The sequence below is a fragment of the Fukomys damarensis genome, unplaced genomic scaffold, assembly GCF_012274545.1.
Source record: "Fukomys damarensis isolate Sample0158 unplaced genomic scaffold, DMR_v1.0_HiC HiC_scaffold_23, whole genome shotgun sequence".
Classification (NCBI taxonomy): domain Eukaryota; kingdom Metazoa; phylum Chordata; class Mammalia; order Rodentia; family Bathyergidae; genus Fukomys; species Fukomys damarensis.
Window position 1 is genome coordinate 46,851,935 of NW_022900935.1, and position 13,926 is coordinate 46,865,860.

General features: G+C 46.9%; 1 protein-coding gene across 7 annotated transcripts in view; it reads left to right on the forward strand.

Moving 5' to 3' along the window:
• Drc3 (dynein regulatory complex subunit 3) overlaps window positions 1-13,865 on the forward strand; it is a 36,599-nt gene extending 22,734 nt beyond the window's left edge. Inside the window, exons 10-16 of one of the 7 annotated variants that reach the window (XR_782886.2) lie at window positions 1,690-1,821; window positions 3,800-3,870; window positions 5,398-5,521; window positions 11,523-11,654; window positions 12,046-12,156; window positions 13,591-13,647; window positions 13,742-13,758. Coding sequence is in view for 6 of the 7 variants with exons in the window: in XM_010637418.3 (XP_010635720.1) it covers window positions 1,690-1,821; window positions 3,800-3,870; window positions 5,398-5,521; window positions 11,523-11,654; window positions 12,046-12,156 (570 nt within the window). In the remaining variant the exon portion in view is untranslated. Of the gene's footprint in view, window positions 1-1,689; window positions 1,822-3,799; window positions 3,871-5,397; window positions 5,522-11,522; window positions 11,655-12,045; window positions 12,455-13,590 lie in introns of those variants that run through there. The other 6 variants (XM_010637418.3, XM_019209480.2, XM_010637417.2 and 3 more) reach the window with 6 other exon arrangements.
• Window positions 13,866-13,926: the final 61 nt, after the last annotated feature.

Consider the following 13,926-nt stretch of genomic DNA (forward strand, 5'->3'; position numbering starts at 1 on the left):
GTATCGGGGATTGATCTTGGGTCCTTGTGCTTGCGAGGCAGGCAGCGGAACCACTGAACTAAATCCCCAGCCCTTTTTTCTGATTTTTTTTGAGACAGGGTCTCACTCAGTAGTTCAGACTGGCCTTTTACTCACTATGTAGCCCAGATGGCCTTGAATTTACAAAAAAACCTCCTATCTCAGCCTCCTAAATTCTGGGATTAGAGGTGTGTAACACCATACCTGGCTTAGCAGTATTTTAAAAGACAGGATTTTTGGAGGCAGGGTGCAGCTCCAAGGTAGAGCACTTTCAAAATAAACAAAACAGGATTCTTATCCTGTTCTAAGTCACAGATCATTATGAAATTCTTAAGGAATGCTATAGACCTCGACCTTCTTTCTCCCTCAAAAACCTGTTCACACACACAGGTTTACCTATCAGAGGCTTCAGAAAGCCCACAGTCACTCCTTGTTGGGAGCAAAATAGAGCAAAACTGCCCAGCAGTGCCAGATCAGGTGTAATGAAGTTGGAGTTGGTGACCAAACCCAAATGCCTCATTGAACTCCCTACTACCCAATCCCCTTCCTGGCTTATGAGCTTCATTCCATGTGATTTAATTTTCAAGACCCTCCTTGTTATGTACTTAAAAAGAGTAACACTACATTTAACCAGAAATTCGAGACTCAGCAGAGGAATACATTTGACATACATATGCGTTTTTGTCTGATTCATTGATCCATTGATTGCAATACTGAGGATCGAACCTAGGGCCTTTGCACTGAACGACATCCTCAGCCCTTTTTGTTTTATATTTTGAGACAGTGTCTTACTCAGTTGCTAAATTGCCTAGGCCATCCTTGAACTTGTGATCGTCCTTCCGCAGAGTGCTAGAGTTACAGGTCTGTGCCTTTATCCATACATGGCTCCTAGCACACAGATTTTATGTAGCCATTTTTACATGTACATAGGAGCACCCAACAAGAAAGACGAAAACACAGAGAAGCAGTTAGGGCTGTAAGTTCATTGTATAATCATGCATCACTAAATAAGATGGAGATGCATTCTAAGAAATGTGTCACTAGGTGACTTTGCCATTGTGTGAACATCATGGGGTGTACTTAACACAAACTGACCCCTTTGGCATCAATAGGTGATAAGACATTTTAGCCCCAATATAATTTAATGAGACCACTGTCATATGTGTGGTACGTCATTGAGCAAAACTTCTTTGGATGGCATATGATCATACTAGACCGGACAAAGAATAGTAAATTGTGAAAACACAAGACAAAGGGACTGGGTTGGGGCAGTTAATGGTGGAGAAGTGACTACACAGATTAAGGTTAGTTTACAAGATTTACTTGCACAGATTTCCCTTGGCCTTGACTCCTCTGTCTGGTGATACAAAGGTCTTCCTTCTTTCTAGTGTAGGGATGGCACCTTTCCCTCGGGGGTTTCTCCTCAGGGAGAAGAGGGGAGATCAGAGCACCCTTTTTGTATCTGCTATTTGTCGAGCCCTTTTGACTCAAGACCAAAGCAGCAAATAACTTTTACAAGCTCACAGAGTAATGTATATCAGAGCTGAGACTTGAACTTGGTCGAGTCCAACCCTAGATTCCAAGTTTTTAATCCACAAAACTGAATGGTCACTTATAATTAACTAGTTACATTTAACTACTGATTCCTGAAGCACAGGCTTTCATTTCCAGAATCTAAGTGCCATTCGAGAAGAGCCCGAACTGCTCATCATTGAGAAAAAGATAGTAGAGTGCAGTGAGGACATCTCGGAGCTGTTCAACGTGCTCATGACACTGGAGATGCAGCTGGTAGAACAGCTAGAGGTGAGACCAGGCCTGAATGCAAACAAAAGAACCTGATGGTGCGGCTGCAGAACCACCCACATGGGTGCAATACCCCATGGGCACCCCTCTGTTGGAAACCTATAGGGCAATGTTAGTAAACCATTTAGAGACCCGTGCCCATACTGCAACCAAAGACTCACTTATTTATCACAGAGCACCAACACTGCCAGTATACCTGAATATCCAGTGATTGGCTGCTAGATAACTTGGCTCACGTGCCAACAGGGAGCGCTCTTCATGCCTGCTGCAGCATGCATGCCGTAGGTTCGACAGCACTGCAGTATTGCAGCCCAGCACATCACACTGAAGAATTCTTGCTCATCACTCCTGTGTTTGCTTTTAATACTTTTTATACATTTTTTTTGGCAGTGCTGGGAATAGAAGCCAGGGTTTTACCCATGCTAGGCAAGTGCTGTAATAATTTAAATGAAAAGTGATTCTTGTGGCGAAGGAGAAGTTGAGTTAATTCCTCTGGACTGTTCATCCCATCCTAGAAAAGCCCAGTGCCTCAGTGGGGAAGAGGCTCAAGGAGCCTTTTGATTAGACTCAAGGAGCAGTCTGAGTGCTCCCAAGACAAAGTGGACCCCAGTCAGGGACCAGACAAAGGCTCCTCTGGATCACAGCTGTAGTCACCATCTCCCAGGTGACACAAGGAGCCTGCAACTCAGCACCAGGGAGTGGAAATGAAAAGTGCTGCTGTCTCAAATTCATTAGCAGCCAGGGTGACTTGTGTGGCTGGGAATGGGAAGTGGTGTGATGAATTGAACCTCATCAGATGCCGCCGTGGCTAGGCCAAGAGATAGCACCTAATCAATTCCTCACACGTCAAGTGACACCTCAGACACAGGCTAGATTTCACCATCACATGCCATGCAGTCGCTCTCTCCCCACTAGGGAATGCTTGAGCCCGCCAGAAGCAGCACAGTGCTAGGGGAGGGCCTGTCAGCAGCTTCCTACCTTTTCAAGCAGGGAGATCGCTTTTTCATATTCATCACTTCCCAGAACTATGTATTGTCCTTGTATTACCAGAGGCCAGAAAGCTGGAAGGACAGCCAGGCTTTTCAATGACCTATTTTTATTTACTACAACACCCTTACACACATGTGAAAAAAATGTTTCATTTGCTCAGACCGCAGATGGTCTTTGGGCTCCTGTGAACACGCTGCACCCTGGCCCACCTCGCAGCCCCTGAGGTCTGTGGCAGGTTGGGGGAGGGGCTCCCAGAAGTGCAAACCTCACAAAGCGTTTCTGTCCTTCCTTTGTGGGCACCAAGTCCTTTTTAGGTCTAAGGTGCCTTGCTGAGCTGAGAAATAACAACAAATGGTGAGAGGTCTGGAATAATAGCCAAAACCTACTGAGGGTCTCCTTTTTGCCAGGTACCTTGCAAAGCATTTTGTGTGAAGTAGCTCATTGAAGCCCCCCTCCACACCCATGAGACAGGTATTATGTAAGAAACCCATTTCACAGACGAGGATCTAGAGGTTCAGAGAGGTTTAATGACTTTCGCAGAGTAACACAGTGATAAAGCTGGGACACTGACCCAGGCAAGCTGGCTCTTGCCAGCTCCCTCCACTGTTTCTCTCGAGGTGATGGACAGATGCCACTGAGAAGCTCACAAAGAAAGGAGTTAGTTCTGAGGAGTCAGGCGAAGTGAAGGGAGTAGGACCAGGACAGGTATTCCCAGCAAAGACCCACACAGAAAAGGCCAGAAAACAGCATCACACATTTGGGGTGAAGATTGAGTTGATACTAGAAAGCAAAAGAGCTCTGGAGACAGAAGAGGGAGTCAGTTCTCAGCCATCTTCCCAGGAAGGCCAAGGTGGATGGTCCTTACCTTCAAGGTAGAGAGTAAAGGTCTGTGATTCAAGGAGGCACCTGCTAAGTTCTAAATAGCACCTTTTCCTGTGGTGTGCGGTGTTTAAATAGGCTTGTTAACTGTGTTCTTTATCATTTCCAGGAGGCCATAAACATGTTTGAAAGGAACATCACTGACATGGTGGGAATGTTTATTGAAAACATCCAGAGCCTATATCCTTTCTGTGATGGCCCCCATAGGGAGGCTCTGCAGAACCCCTGGGATTGTCCTGGCATATAGGAGAGTTATGGAATAGATCTTTGCACTTTTAACAAAAGTCAGGAAAGAGCATACTTTCTCCAGAAACTGAGCAGGATATAAATAAATGGAGTCCCCTTCCAGTTGGCCACCTGCAAGGCCACCTCCTCCATCCCTCCTACTCTCACCAGAATCCTAAACATGTTGGCAGAGACAGGAAAAAGTCAGCACTCTACAACATACTTAACTTTTTATCAGAAATGCTGACTTCCCACTTGGCTTTCGGAAAGATCTATACCTCCACCAAAAGGATATTTCATTCACCCTAGGATCTTTTTAAATGAGATTCTCCACCTTTCAAATTAGAAGAATGGAAAACCTCCAATTTCTGCCAAGGAAAAAGCTCTCTTTCAAAAGACCTAGATTTGGTAACCACATAGAATGTTCCATGGGGTGCAAGGGGGTCCCCCAACTCTCAGAACAATGGTAGCCTTGTTAGAGTGACAGTTTGATGCCCAGAAATGACAGTAGAGTCCTGGCATGTTTGTTCTCAAGTGGGTGACTTCATGCGGCAATGGCACCCTGAAATCACTGCTTGCTTCTGTGTTACAAGCAAACATAGTCTTGGGGAGAGGCAATATCCACATTAAAGACAATGACGGAACCCATCCCTTTAAATGTTAAGGTTAGGAGCCAAAATCAAGAGCATGACCAAACCTTCTGCCACCTGATCTCAGGGCCCTGCCACATGAGGAGGCAAACTATTATGCACTACCCTGGAACAGTCCCTGGTCCTGTCCTCCTGGGGCTCAGTATCTAGCAGGCAGACAGACGTTATAAAGGTAACAAGTAGTATTGAAGGTATGAGGTAAATAGCAGCCAACCCAGAGGCCAGGGCCAGGAGTCTCCCTGTGCACGGGTAAACCAGGTAAGGGCCTGCAGTTGGCCAGAGGGACCAAGTGAAAGGGTAATGAGATATTCCAGGAAGAGGAGGCAGCCTATGCAATGCTCTTAAGGGTGAGCCAGAAGATCCTGGTTCCCAGAGGAAGACTTCAGGCCATGTCAGAGAGCCAGGATCTCCTGAGAGTTTTAAACAGGGGACAGATAAGTCCCAGGTACCTACATCCTTAAGCTCAATCCAGTTGCTTTGGGGTGGAGCAAGAGTGTGGAAAAGCCACCCTGTCCAGCAGGCAGTGTCCAGCTGGTAAGTTGTGAGGTTGAAGTGGATGATAGAGGGACAGTGAGAGGAACTGGTGCTGAGCATCAGTAGTGACCAGGTGCAGGTCAGGTGCAAAGGAGGAACAGCTGGAGATGGCCTTGGGGCTTGGTGCCTGGAGGTGACACTTGTGAAGGTAATGACTCCTGGCATCGCAAAAAGTTCCCTCCTATCATCTGTTCTTGTCCAGCTGAGATGTGATGGACCTCTACCCGTCAGAGGCCCAGCCATAGGTCAGGAGGTGTCGGCCTGCACTGTCCTGGCTTTGCTTAACTCTTGACTGCACCATGGCTCAGTGTCGAGACCTGGAGAACCACCACCATGAGAAACTCTTAGAGATCTCGATCAGCACCCTTGAGAAGATCCTCAAAGGCGAGCCGGACGAGGAGCTGCCTGACGACGTGCGAGCAGTGAGCACAGAGGGCAGGGCAGAACACAGTGGGCCATATGTGGGAGCCGGACAAACTGGATCCAGCCCAGTTCTGTGGCTCACTTCAGTGTGACAACTTCCCCGAGCCTCAGTTTCCCCATCTACAATAGGAGACAGTAAAGTGTTTTTATAGAGTTGGTGGATGAAATAAGGTAGCAAATAAGTTATCTGGGCGGGACATTCAGTGGACTCAGTAAAAGAAGAACTCACAATGGTTGCATAGTTTAAACTTTCCAACAGGTTGGCTTCCACGCCGGCATGGTGGCATGTGTCTATAATTCCAGCACTTGGGAAACTGAGGCAGGAAGATTGCCGTGAGTTTTGAGGCCAGTTTAGGCTTCATAGTAAGACCCTGTCTCACACAAAGAAAAAAAAAAAAAGTTCAATTTTGTGAGGACTTCTGGCATTTTCTAGGGGAGGCAATTACAAATAGAACTTAAGGCCTAAGATTCCCCCCGAAGTCTTAATCTTAGAGTGTCTACAATGAGAAGTAGTACTGGTGTGTTGGATCCACTCCAGGCACCATTGCTGAGACAGCATGTTGCTGGCCCATACACTCAGTAATGATAGTAGGGAATTAGTTGGGTCATTTGGAGCATGTGCTCCATCCTTGGCTCTGCACACTGAGGAGGCTCTCCAAGTCTGTGCTAGAGACCAGCAGCAGCAGCAGTGGATTTGGCCCTGGGAAGGAATACAGGCATGGATAGAGAGGCCCAGGCTCAACTGTTCCTTATCAGGGGCCTGCTTTCACTCCTGCATCAATCATTCCAGCTCAATCATTCCACTGCCATGTTGACACCAAGCCACACGCTCCCCTTTCCTTACACGCGAGCCTCCCTGCTGTCCTCTTACTAGGCTGTTCTTCATGTATAGAGAGAGCCTTTGAAAATCCAAACCGCACCCTTGCATACTTCTGCACAGTCTCTGCCTGTGGCTTGCCGTGACTTTAGAGTAAGTCCTTCCCCACGGTCACCAGAGCCTTGGATTTGGGCCTGGCTAAGTTGGCAGTCTCCCTCCTCCATGTACTCACTCAGCACCTTGCTCTTTTCAGACTGTCTGGCAAATATGCTCTTTTCTCAGGTCTCCGTGTATCTGGCTTCATCCTTGCCATTCAGATCCCAGCTCAAGTGTCACCTTTTCAGAGAGGTGCTCCCTTATCATCCTTCTGAAAACAATTGTCTGTGAGCACCCCCTTTATCAAGTCAAAGTCTTATCATAGTACCAAACTCTGTTTTGTGTTGATTTGCTTATGTAACTGTTGACACTGTATATAAAAGCTCGAGAGGGAGGGTTGCCTTTTTTACCACCATGTACCTCCCAGTGCCAGCAGCAGTGTCCAGTGTCCAGCACAGATGCCAGGAGTCATCTGTGAGATGAGTGGGTAAGAGCAAGAGTTCCCTGAGCCTGTGCCCTGTCAGGTGCTGGGCTTAGTCCTACAGGTGGAAGACTAGCAGTTCCTGACTCTGTCCTGAGGCTAAGGTAGACACCCAACCCAGCAGCACGGTGGCAGAGCCACTATGACTCCAGCCTTCTTTCCCTAAGAAACTAAGTGCAGCTAACTTTTGACCACACTTCCCTGAGCCAAGAAGTCCGCCTCCCCTGATAGCCCTATCTGGAAGTCCATTGTGGGCCGGCAGGGAGATCTCAGTTTTGTGACACACAGTGGCCACAGAACTGCAACATGCTCACTTCCTATTGACTGGGACACACAGCAAAAGATGGGCCCCAGAGCCAGCAACAGAGAAGCAGGCTAGGCTGTGCTGTCAGTAGCCAGCTTCCCTTTTGCCCAGTGGGCCCTACCTAGTGCCACCTGACACCTGCCTGTTCTGTAGCTGCTGAAACATTCAGGACCTGCCGACTGCAGTGGCTGGCAGCACACTGGGTTCCCTTATTGGGGCATTGACTGTCCAGGCCTGAAGATCACACATGATTTCATTTACTTCACCAAAGGAAGTACTACTATCACTCCAGGTAACAGATGAGAAAGCTGGTGCTCAAGAGAAGGTTGGTAAAATGCCCAAGATGGCACAGCTTGTGTTGACTGGAGTCTGGACTGAAACTGCAGTATGACACATGCAGAGCCTGGTTTGCTGTAGAGCCCATGCTGTGCCCTTAATGGTGGACTGCAAGCTGGCAGGCATTCTTGGGGTACTCATGATGCTGGGCTCTTCCTCTCAGCTAAGGCTCTGCTTGGGCTTGTTGGCAGGACTGTTATAAAGTACAGTCCTCAATACCTTATGGGGGCAGCCAGTAAAAACCTCTATCCTCTTAGGAATGTGTGAAGTTGCAGCAAGAGATATCACCAAGATCTCACACTGTTGCTTTGGTCTTATGTGCGAGCATAGGGCCAAAATATGGCCCTGTTATTCTTGGGGACAAAAGGCATGGGCTGACTATAAGGAGTGATAACCACAACCAAGGGTTGGCATTTACTGTGGGCTGTGAGGGCCAGCCCTCTGGACATGGAATTGCTCATTCATTTGTTCATTTGTTGATTTTGATTTTGATTTTTTTTTTTTTGAGACAGGGTCTCACTATGTAGTTGAGACTGCTCTGGAACTCACTATGTAGCCCAGGCTGGTCTCAATCTCACAGTGATCCTCCTGCCTCAGCCTCCCAAGTGCTGGGATTATAGGCGTGTTCCATCATACCTGGCTATTTTGATTTTTTGAGACAAGGTCACACTGTGTAGCTCAGGCTGGCCTCAAACTTGTGACAATCATCCTGGCTCAACTTCCCGAATGCTGGAATTACAGGTGTACACAACCATGCCCAGTGAAATTGCTCTTTTAATCTTCACATTAACACCATAAAATAGGTGCCACTGTGTGTATCTTACAGATACGGAAACTGAGGTACAAAGATTAAACTGCCCAAGTAGTAGAACTGTGATCTGAACCCTGACAGTTTGACTCAAAGCCTTTAACAAAATGTGTACTGAGCTGATAGCAGGTGTGGTTGTTCCAGGGAGGAAAGAGGGCCTCCAGTGGAAGAAATCTGCCTTTTGTTACATAGCGATCAATGAGCAGATTGTGACGAAAAGTCACACTGATGAGGTTATCTCTAAAACTCCTCTCATTCAGTGGAGTGATTGTTATCCGTTCAGGCCATACTTGGGGCCCAGATTGTCTCATGTCTATGTCAAGTCCTTCCCAGCTTGGAGAGGAAAGGTGAAATTTCATGCTGGGGCCAGCAGTGAGGGAGAGCCTTTGCTTGGTACCAGCAGTCACAGCTGCCCGTTTGGGAGGCAGCAGGGATGTCAGATGTGCAGCCTGGGCAACCTGAACATGTATGCAGTGTCCAGCTGCAAGGGCAGGGCCGGTGCTTGGGCTTAGGCTATGGGGAAGACTTGTGAGTCCATTGAACCTACTAGAACAACTGTGTCTGACCCAGGTCAGCAGTAGGTAGGGAGGGTGGTTACCATGAAGCTCTGGTCAGGACCAGAAGAGTACAGCTCAGTACAAGTCCCTGACCCATTAGGCTGAGCTACTCCTTGTCTCTCGTGGAGAGGGCTGCAAGTCAGTGGGTCTGACAAGATGACCTGACCCCACACGTCACGGGGCAGCAAAGGTGGTCACTAGCGTCATGGTGGACGCAAAGAGGGGTACCAGTTATGCCCTTCTCAGAAGTTCCCCTCAAGAAGTCACTCTGAAGGAAATAATGTCTTTGTGGCACAAGAGTTACCTCTGTGAAGTCCAGCAAGGCCCATGGAACAGGGAACACAGCCCAGGAGCCAAAAGCAGCCTGTGCTTCTCACAGGCTCTGCATAGCTTCTGCCTCTACCCTAGTGCTTTCAACCCACAAAAACTGGAGGTGAATCCAGAATATTCTCCCCATACGGACTATTCCAAGAAGAAAACTGGAGTGGTCACCACTCTAGGCCACTTCAAGTCCAGAAACAACTCACAACTTGCATGTTTAAAGAGTTTCTTTGGCCTGTTACTGAGGAGACTGAGCTAGAAGGATCATTTGAGCCCAGGAGATCAAGACCAGCCTGGGCAACATATTGAGAAATTGCCTTAAAGCAACAAAACTCTAAGAATTTCTTTAAACCAGATTCCTTTTGTTTATATTTTACAAATGTCACATCATTTTTCTTAACTAATTCTACCTCATGTGTTTCTAAACTGACCTCAGTTTTTGTTGTCAACCCTTTGAAGCCATTTTCTATATATTCAAACTCTGAGGAGGAAGATATTTTCATCTGGTTTAAGATCAGCTACAACTCACTTTCTAGAGTGAACTGAAAACATATAATTGGTGATTGTGGCTATTTTTAAAATACCTAGGTAAGGGCTGGGGATTTAGCTCAGTAGTTCTGTAGCCTGCATCGCAAGCACAAAATCCCAAGTTCGATCCCCAGTACCAAAACAAAAAAAACCTAGGTGCCCACTCACCTGAGAGGCTGCTTGAGGCTCAAGGAAGCAGCCCCCCCACTTTTCAGGCTGGCCTTGAACACACTGTATAGCCCAGGCTGGCCTCAAACTTGTAGTGATCCTCCTGCCTCAGCCTTCCAAGTTCTGGGATTACAGTCATGCACCACCACGCTGGGCCAGATTTCCAGTTTTCATCCTTTCTCAGAGCCTTGGCTGGAGCTGTGTGCCTACAGAGAAAGAACATAATAATCATCATTTCTTACATGTGACTGTGCTAACTGGTCTCCCAGCCATCCCACTCCCCACATCATTTAACCTGGCTTTGCCCATATGGGATTCTGTGAAAATTCAGCAGCCAGAAGACATTACTCTGAAACAGAAAGACCAAGGTTTGTTTTCCATAGGACTTTGGTGAGCCTTTAGGATACTTTGTACCCTACAAATCTTTAGCTGTGGCCTGAGCGTGCTGGCTTTCCCAGCTGTGTTTGACTAGAGAATACCTTTTTTTCAAAAAAATACAAACATCTCAAGGCTCCATAGAACATGCTGTTTTGGGGACCATTAAGTTAACTGCTACTATAGTAAAGAAACAAACAAAAAATCAGGTATAGGTTGAGCATCTTTGATCCAAAAACCTGAAATGGGTTTTGAGTATTTCAGATTTGAGAGTTTCCAATTAGGAATGCTCAAAAAATCTATGCAGGGCCAGGGATTTGGCTCAGTGGTTCCACTGCCTGCCTCACAAGCACAAAGGCCTGAGTTTGATCCCTTGTACAAAAAAAAAAAAAAAAAAACAAACCTACGAAAATCTTCCAAAAATCCCAAAAATGGTGAAATCAGAAATGCTTCTGGTCCCAAGCATTTCAGATGAGATGCTGCACATATATGCAGCCCACGTGCTGTCCTCTCTACCATTACCAAATACCCCAATTCACTGTGGAAGCACCTGGTTCCTGAATGCTTCATCAGCTTTCCCCCACTCTGGGAAATGAAAAATTTCAGGCACAGACAGCCACAGCGTCAACACTTAGAACTAGCCAGGCCTACTAGAGGGTGGTTGTTTTGAACAGCTTTTTTACAAGGCAGCAATCAAGGTCAGGAGCAAGGGAAGGTAGAAGGAGACCCCAAGTGGACCCTAAGGTTTGATTTTGTTGCCATGTGGGGCAGTAAAGAGAGAAACATGAGGTGAGCACCCATCAGTCTGCAGGACCTGTGGTCCTCAGAATGGCTGTGAGACCCTGGGAAATGCCTTGCATTTCCCACCTGGCCAGCAGACTTAAGAGAGAGAGAGAGAGAGAGAGAGAAGCTTTATGAGAACAGATGTCCTGAGTGAGATCACCCTGGGCAGCCATCTGCTTTCTCCCTGGAGAAAACATGCTCCCAATGAAGACTGCAGAGTAACACCTGCCACTGCTTGGGTTAGAGAGGCGGCTGTCACCTGAAATGAGCTGGCACAAATTGTACCAGTACAAAGATGGGTTCTCCACCTGGCACAGCCTGCCCCGCCAGGGGATTCCCAGGAGTCCTTTCTCTATTCTGCTTCCTGACTCTGTGTTTAGGGTGTAATGACATACATGATCTCATTTGGGCCTTCTCCCTTACCAGCTTTTTGTTGACAAAGACACGATTGTAAATGCTGTTGGAGCATCACATGACATCCACCTCCTGAAGATTGACAATAGGGAAGATGAGCTGGTGACAAGGATCAATTCTTGGTGCACACATTTAGTAGACAAGGTGAGTATGTCCCAACCCATCCTGGCTGGCCAGGCTCATTTTTCTAGCCAGAAAGAATGGGAAAAATTTCCCTAGGTAGTGCATACTGTTTTCAATAAGGAGAGAAATGGAAAATGAAATAAAGTTCAGATTTGTAAAATTCCACAATGACTCAGTGTTGCTGGTCAGAAACTTTCACACCGGCGTGCTTCATCACTGGGTTATGAAATAGATCTGTAGAATCTCAAATAGCTCCATAGACTGAGTAGGCTCTGGAGTAAATGAGGCACAGAAACTCTGGAGATTTCAAAGAACAATCTCTTTTTTTCTCTCAAACTGCCTCAGTAAAAGATATCAACGCAAAAAGATAGTAATCTGATTGAAGGCCTTGGGCTTTGGTTTCACTCCCCAGATTCACAAGGATGAGGTCATGAGGAATCGCAAGCGAGTGAAGGAGATCAATCAATACATCGACCACATGCAGAGCGAGCTGGACAACCTGGAATGCGGTGATGTGGATTAGGTGCATGTCAGCCAGAGGGTCCCTTTTCAAATGCAGCATGAGCCCCTACCACAGTGAGGAGGTGGGCACATACACTGGCTGCCTAAGGAGAGAGTTACTGGCAGTTCTTCAATCCATGTTCCCCCAAATACCTTTTTTCCCAGACCCACCCTGGAGAAAGTTCCAAATGAGTAAAAAATAAGAGAAAAAAATGAGAATGTACATTCATGTATGAACAGGAGAAAAAGTGAAGAGAAACAGCAGGTCCCTGGCCAGTCTACAAGAGTGGCTCGCTAGGAGCTAGAGGTATCTGTGGCCAAATACCAGATATGGGCAGGGCTGTTCCCTTAGCCATGCTAAGGGCAGGCTGCAGACATGAGCCCAGTCCTTCCCTCCTCTGAGTGCGGAGGACCTGGAAGCAGATGAGGTTGTAGCTGCCACCAGCACACTGGAGCCTGGGCCAGCCATCCAAGGCAAAGACTGTGGCCCCTTTTGGCTGCAGGGTCTTGAGGGCTCTCCAGAATTTACGGGTACAGAGTGGGCATCCCAACTGTGACAGTAATTCCTCAGAGTACCATTGAGGGGTTCAGGAAGAAAGGGCATGGGAAGTGTGGAAAAGATCACTGGTATGGGGTCAGGGCCTCTTGAGTGGGGTGATGCCAATTTGTTTGGGAGGGCATGGGTCAGAAAGCCTTTGCTTGCTGGGTGTTTTGGCACACCCCTGTAATCCCAGAACTCTGGGAAGCTGAGACAGGAGGACCTTAAGCTTGAGCCCAACCGGGGCTACTTAGTGAGAGTCTGTCTCAAACAAATTTAAAAAGGGATGCAGATAGAGCTCAGTGTGAAGGCCCTGGGTTCAATCCCTAGTATGACCAAAGAATCACTCTCCTTACTTCCCTTCCACTGAGCCTGGCACCGGGAAGCAGCACCTAACTGCCGGGATGGTACCGGTGGCCATGTTAGAAGGAGTCTCAGGATTCCCATGTAGAAGATGAGTAGAAATGTGCATGTATTAACTTCCCATTACTCTAACAAACATTTGACATGTCAACTTAGAGAGAAAATTTATTTTGACTCATAGTTTCAAGGGGTTCAGCCTGTGAGCAGGTGTGGCCCTGTTGATGTGGGGACTGTGGTGAGGTACACATCATGATAATATATGGTGAAGCAAAACAGCTCACCTCAGGGCCAGAAATCAAAAGAGAGAAAGAAGGGGCTACAGTCCCATAATGCCCTTGGAGGTTACATGCTCCATCACCTAAAAGCCTCCCACATGGCCCCACTTCTTAAAGGTTCCACCACCTCCCAACAGCACCATTCTGGGGAACAAACATTTGGATTTCAGATCCAAATTATAGCAATGTATTTTACGTGACCTTGGCAGGCCTGCAAGGCTTTTAAGCCAGAAACAACTTGTATTTTATATTTTCAAGAGTAATTCATTTTTTTTTCTAGAACAGTAGGAACAAACAGAAACAACCAGCTTAGACCAAGAAGGACTTACTTTCAAAGGTTCGTTTGATGGAAAACCAGGGAAAAAAGCCCTTCAGGCAGAGGCTGAAGACACAAATAGAATTGTCTATTGGTGACATGCTTGTTTCCCCAGCATGAGGTTCCTTACCATGGGTAGCAGCTGTAAAAATGTGCCTGGAAGATAAGCCATTCAACCTTGATGACAAAACCCAGCCAAAACAAGAATAGGGAAATATAGAGGCACAGATGAAAAAGAAACTTGACACATTTCCAAGGTGAATGAATATTTAATAAAATCAAGGTCAAGAGAAAGTCATT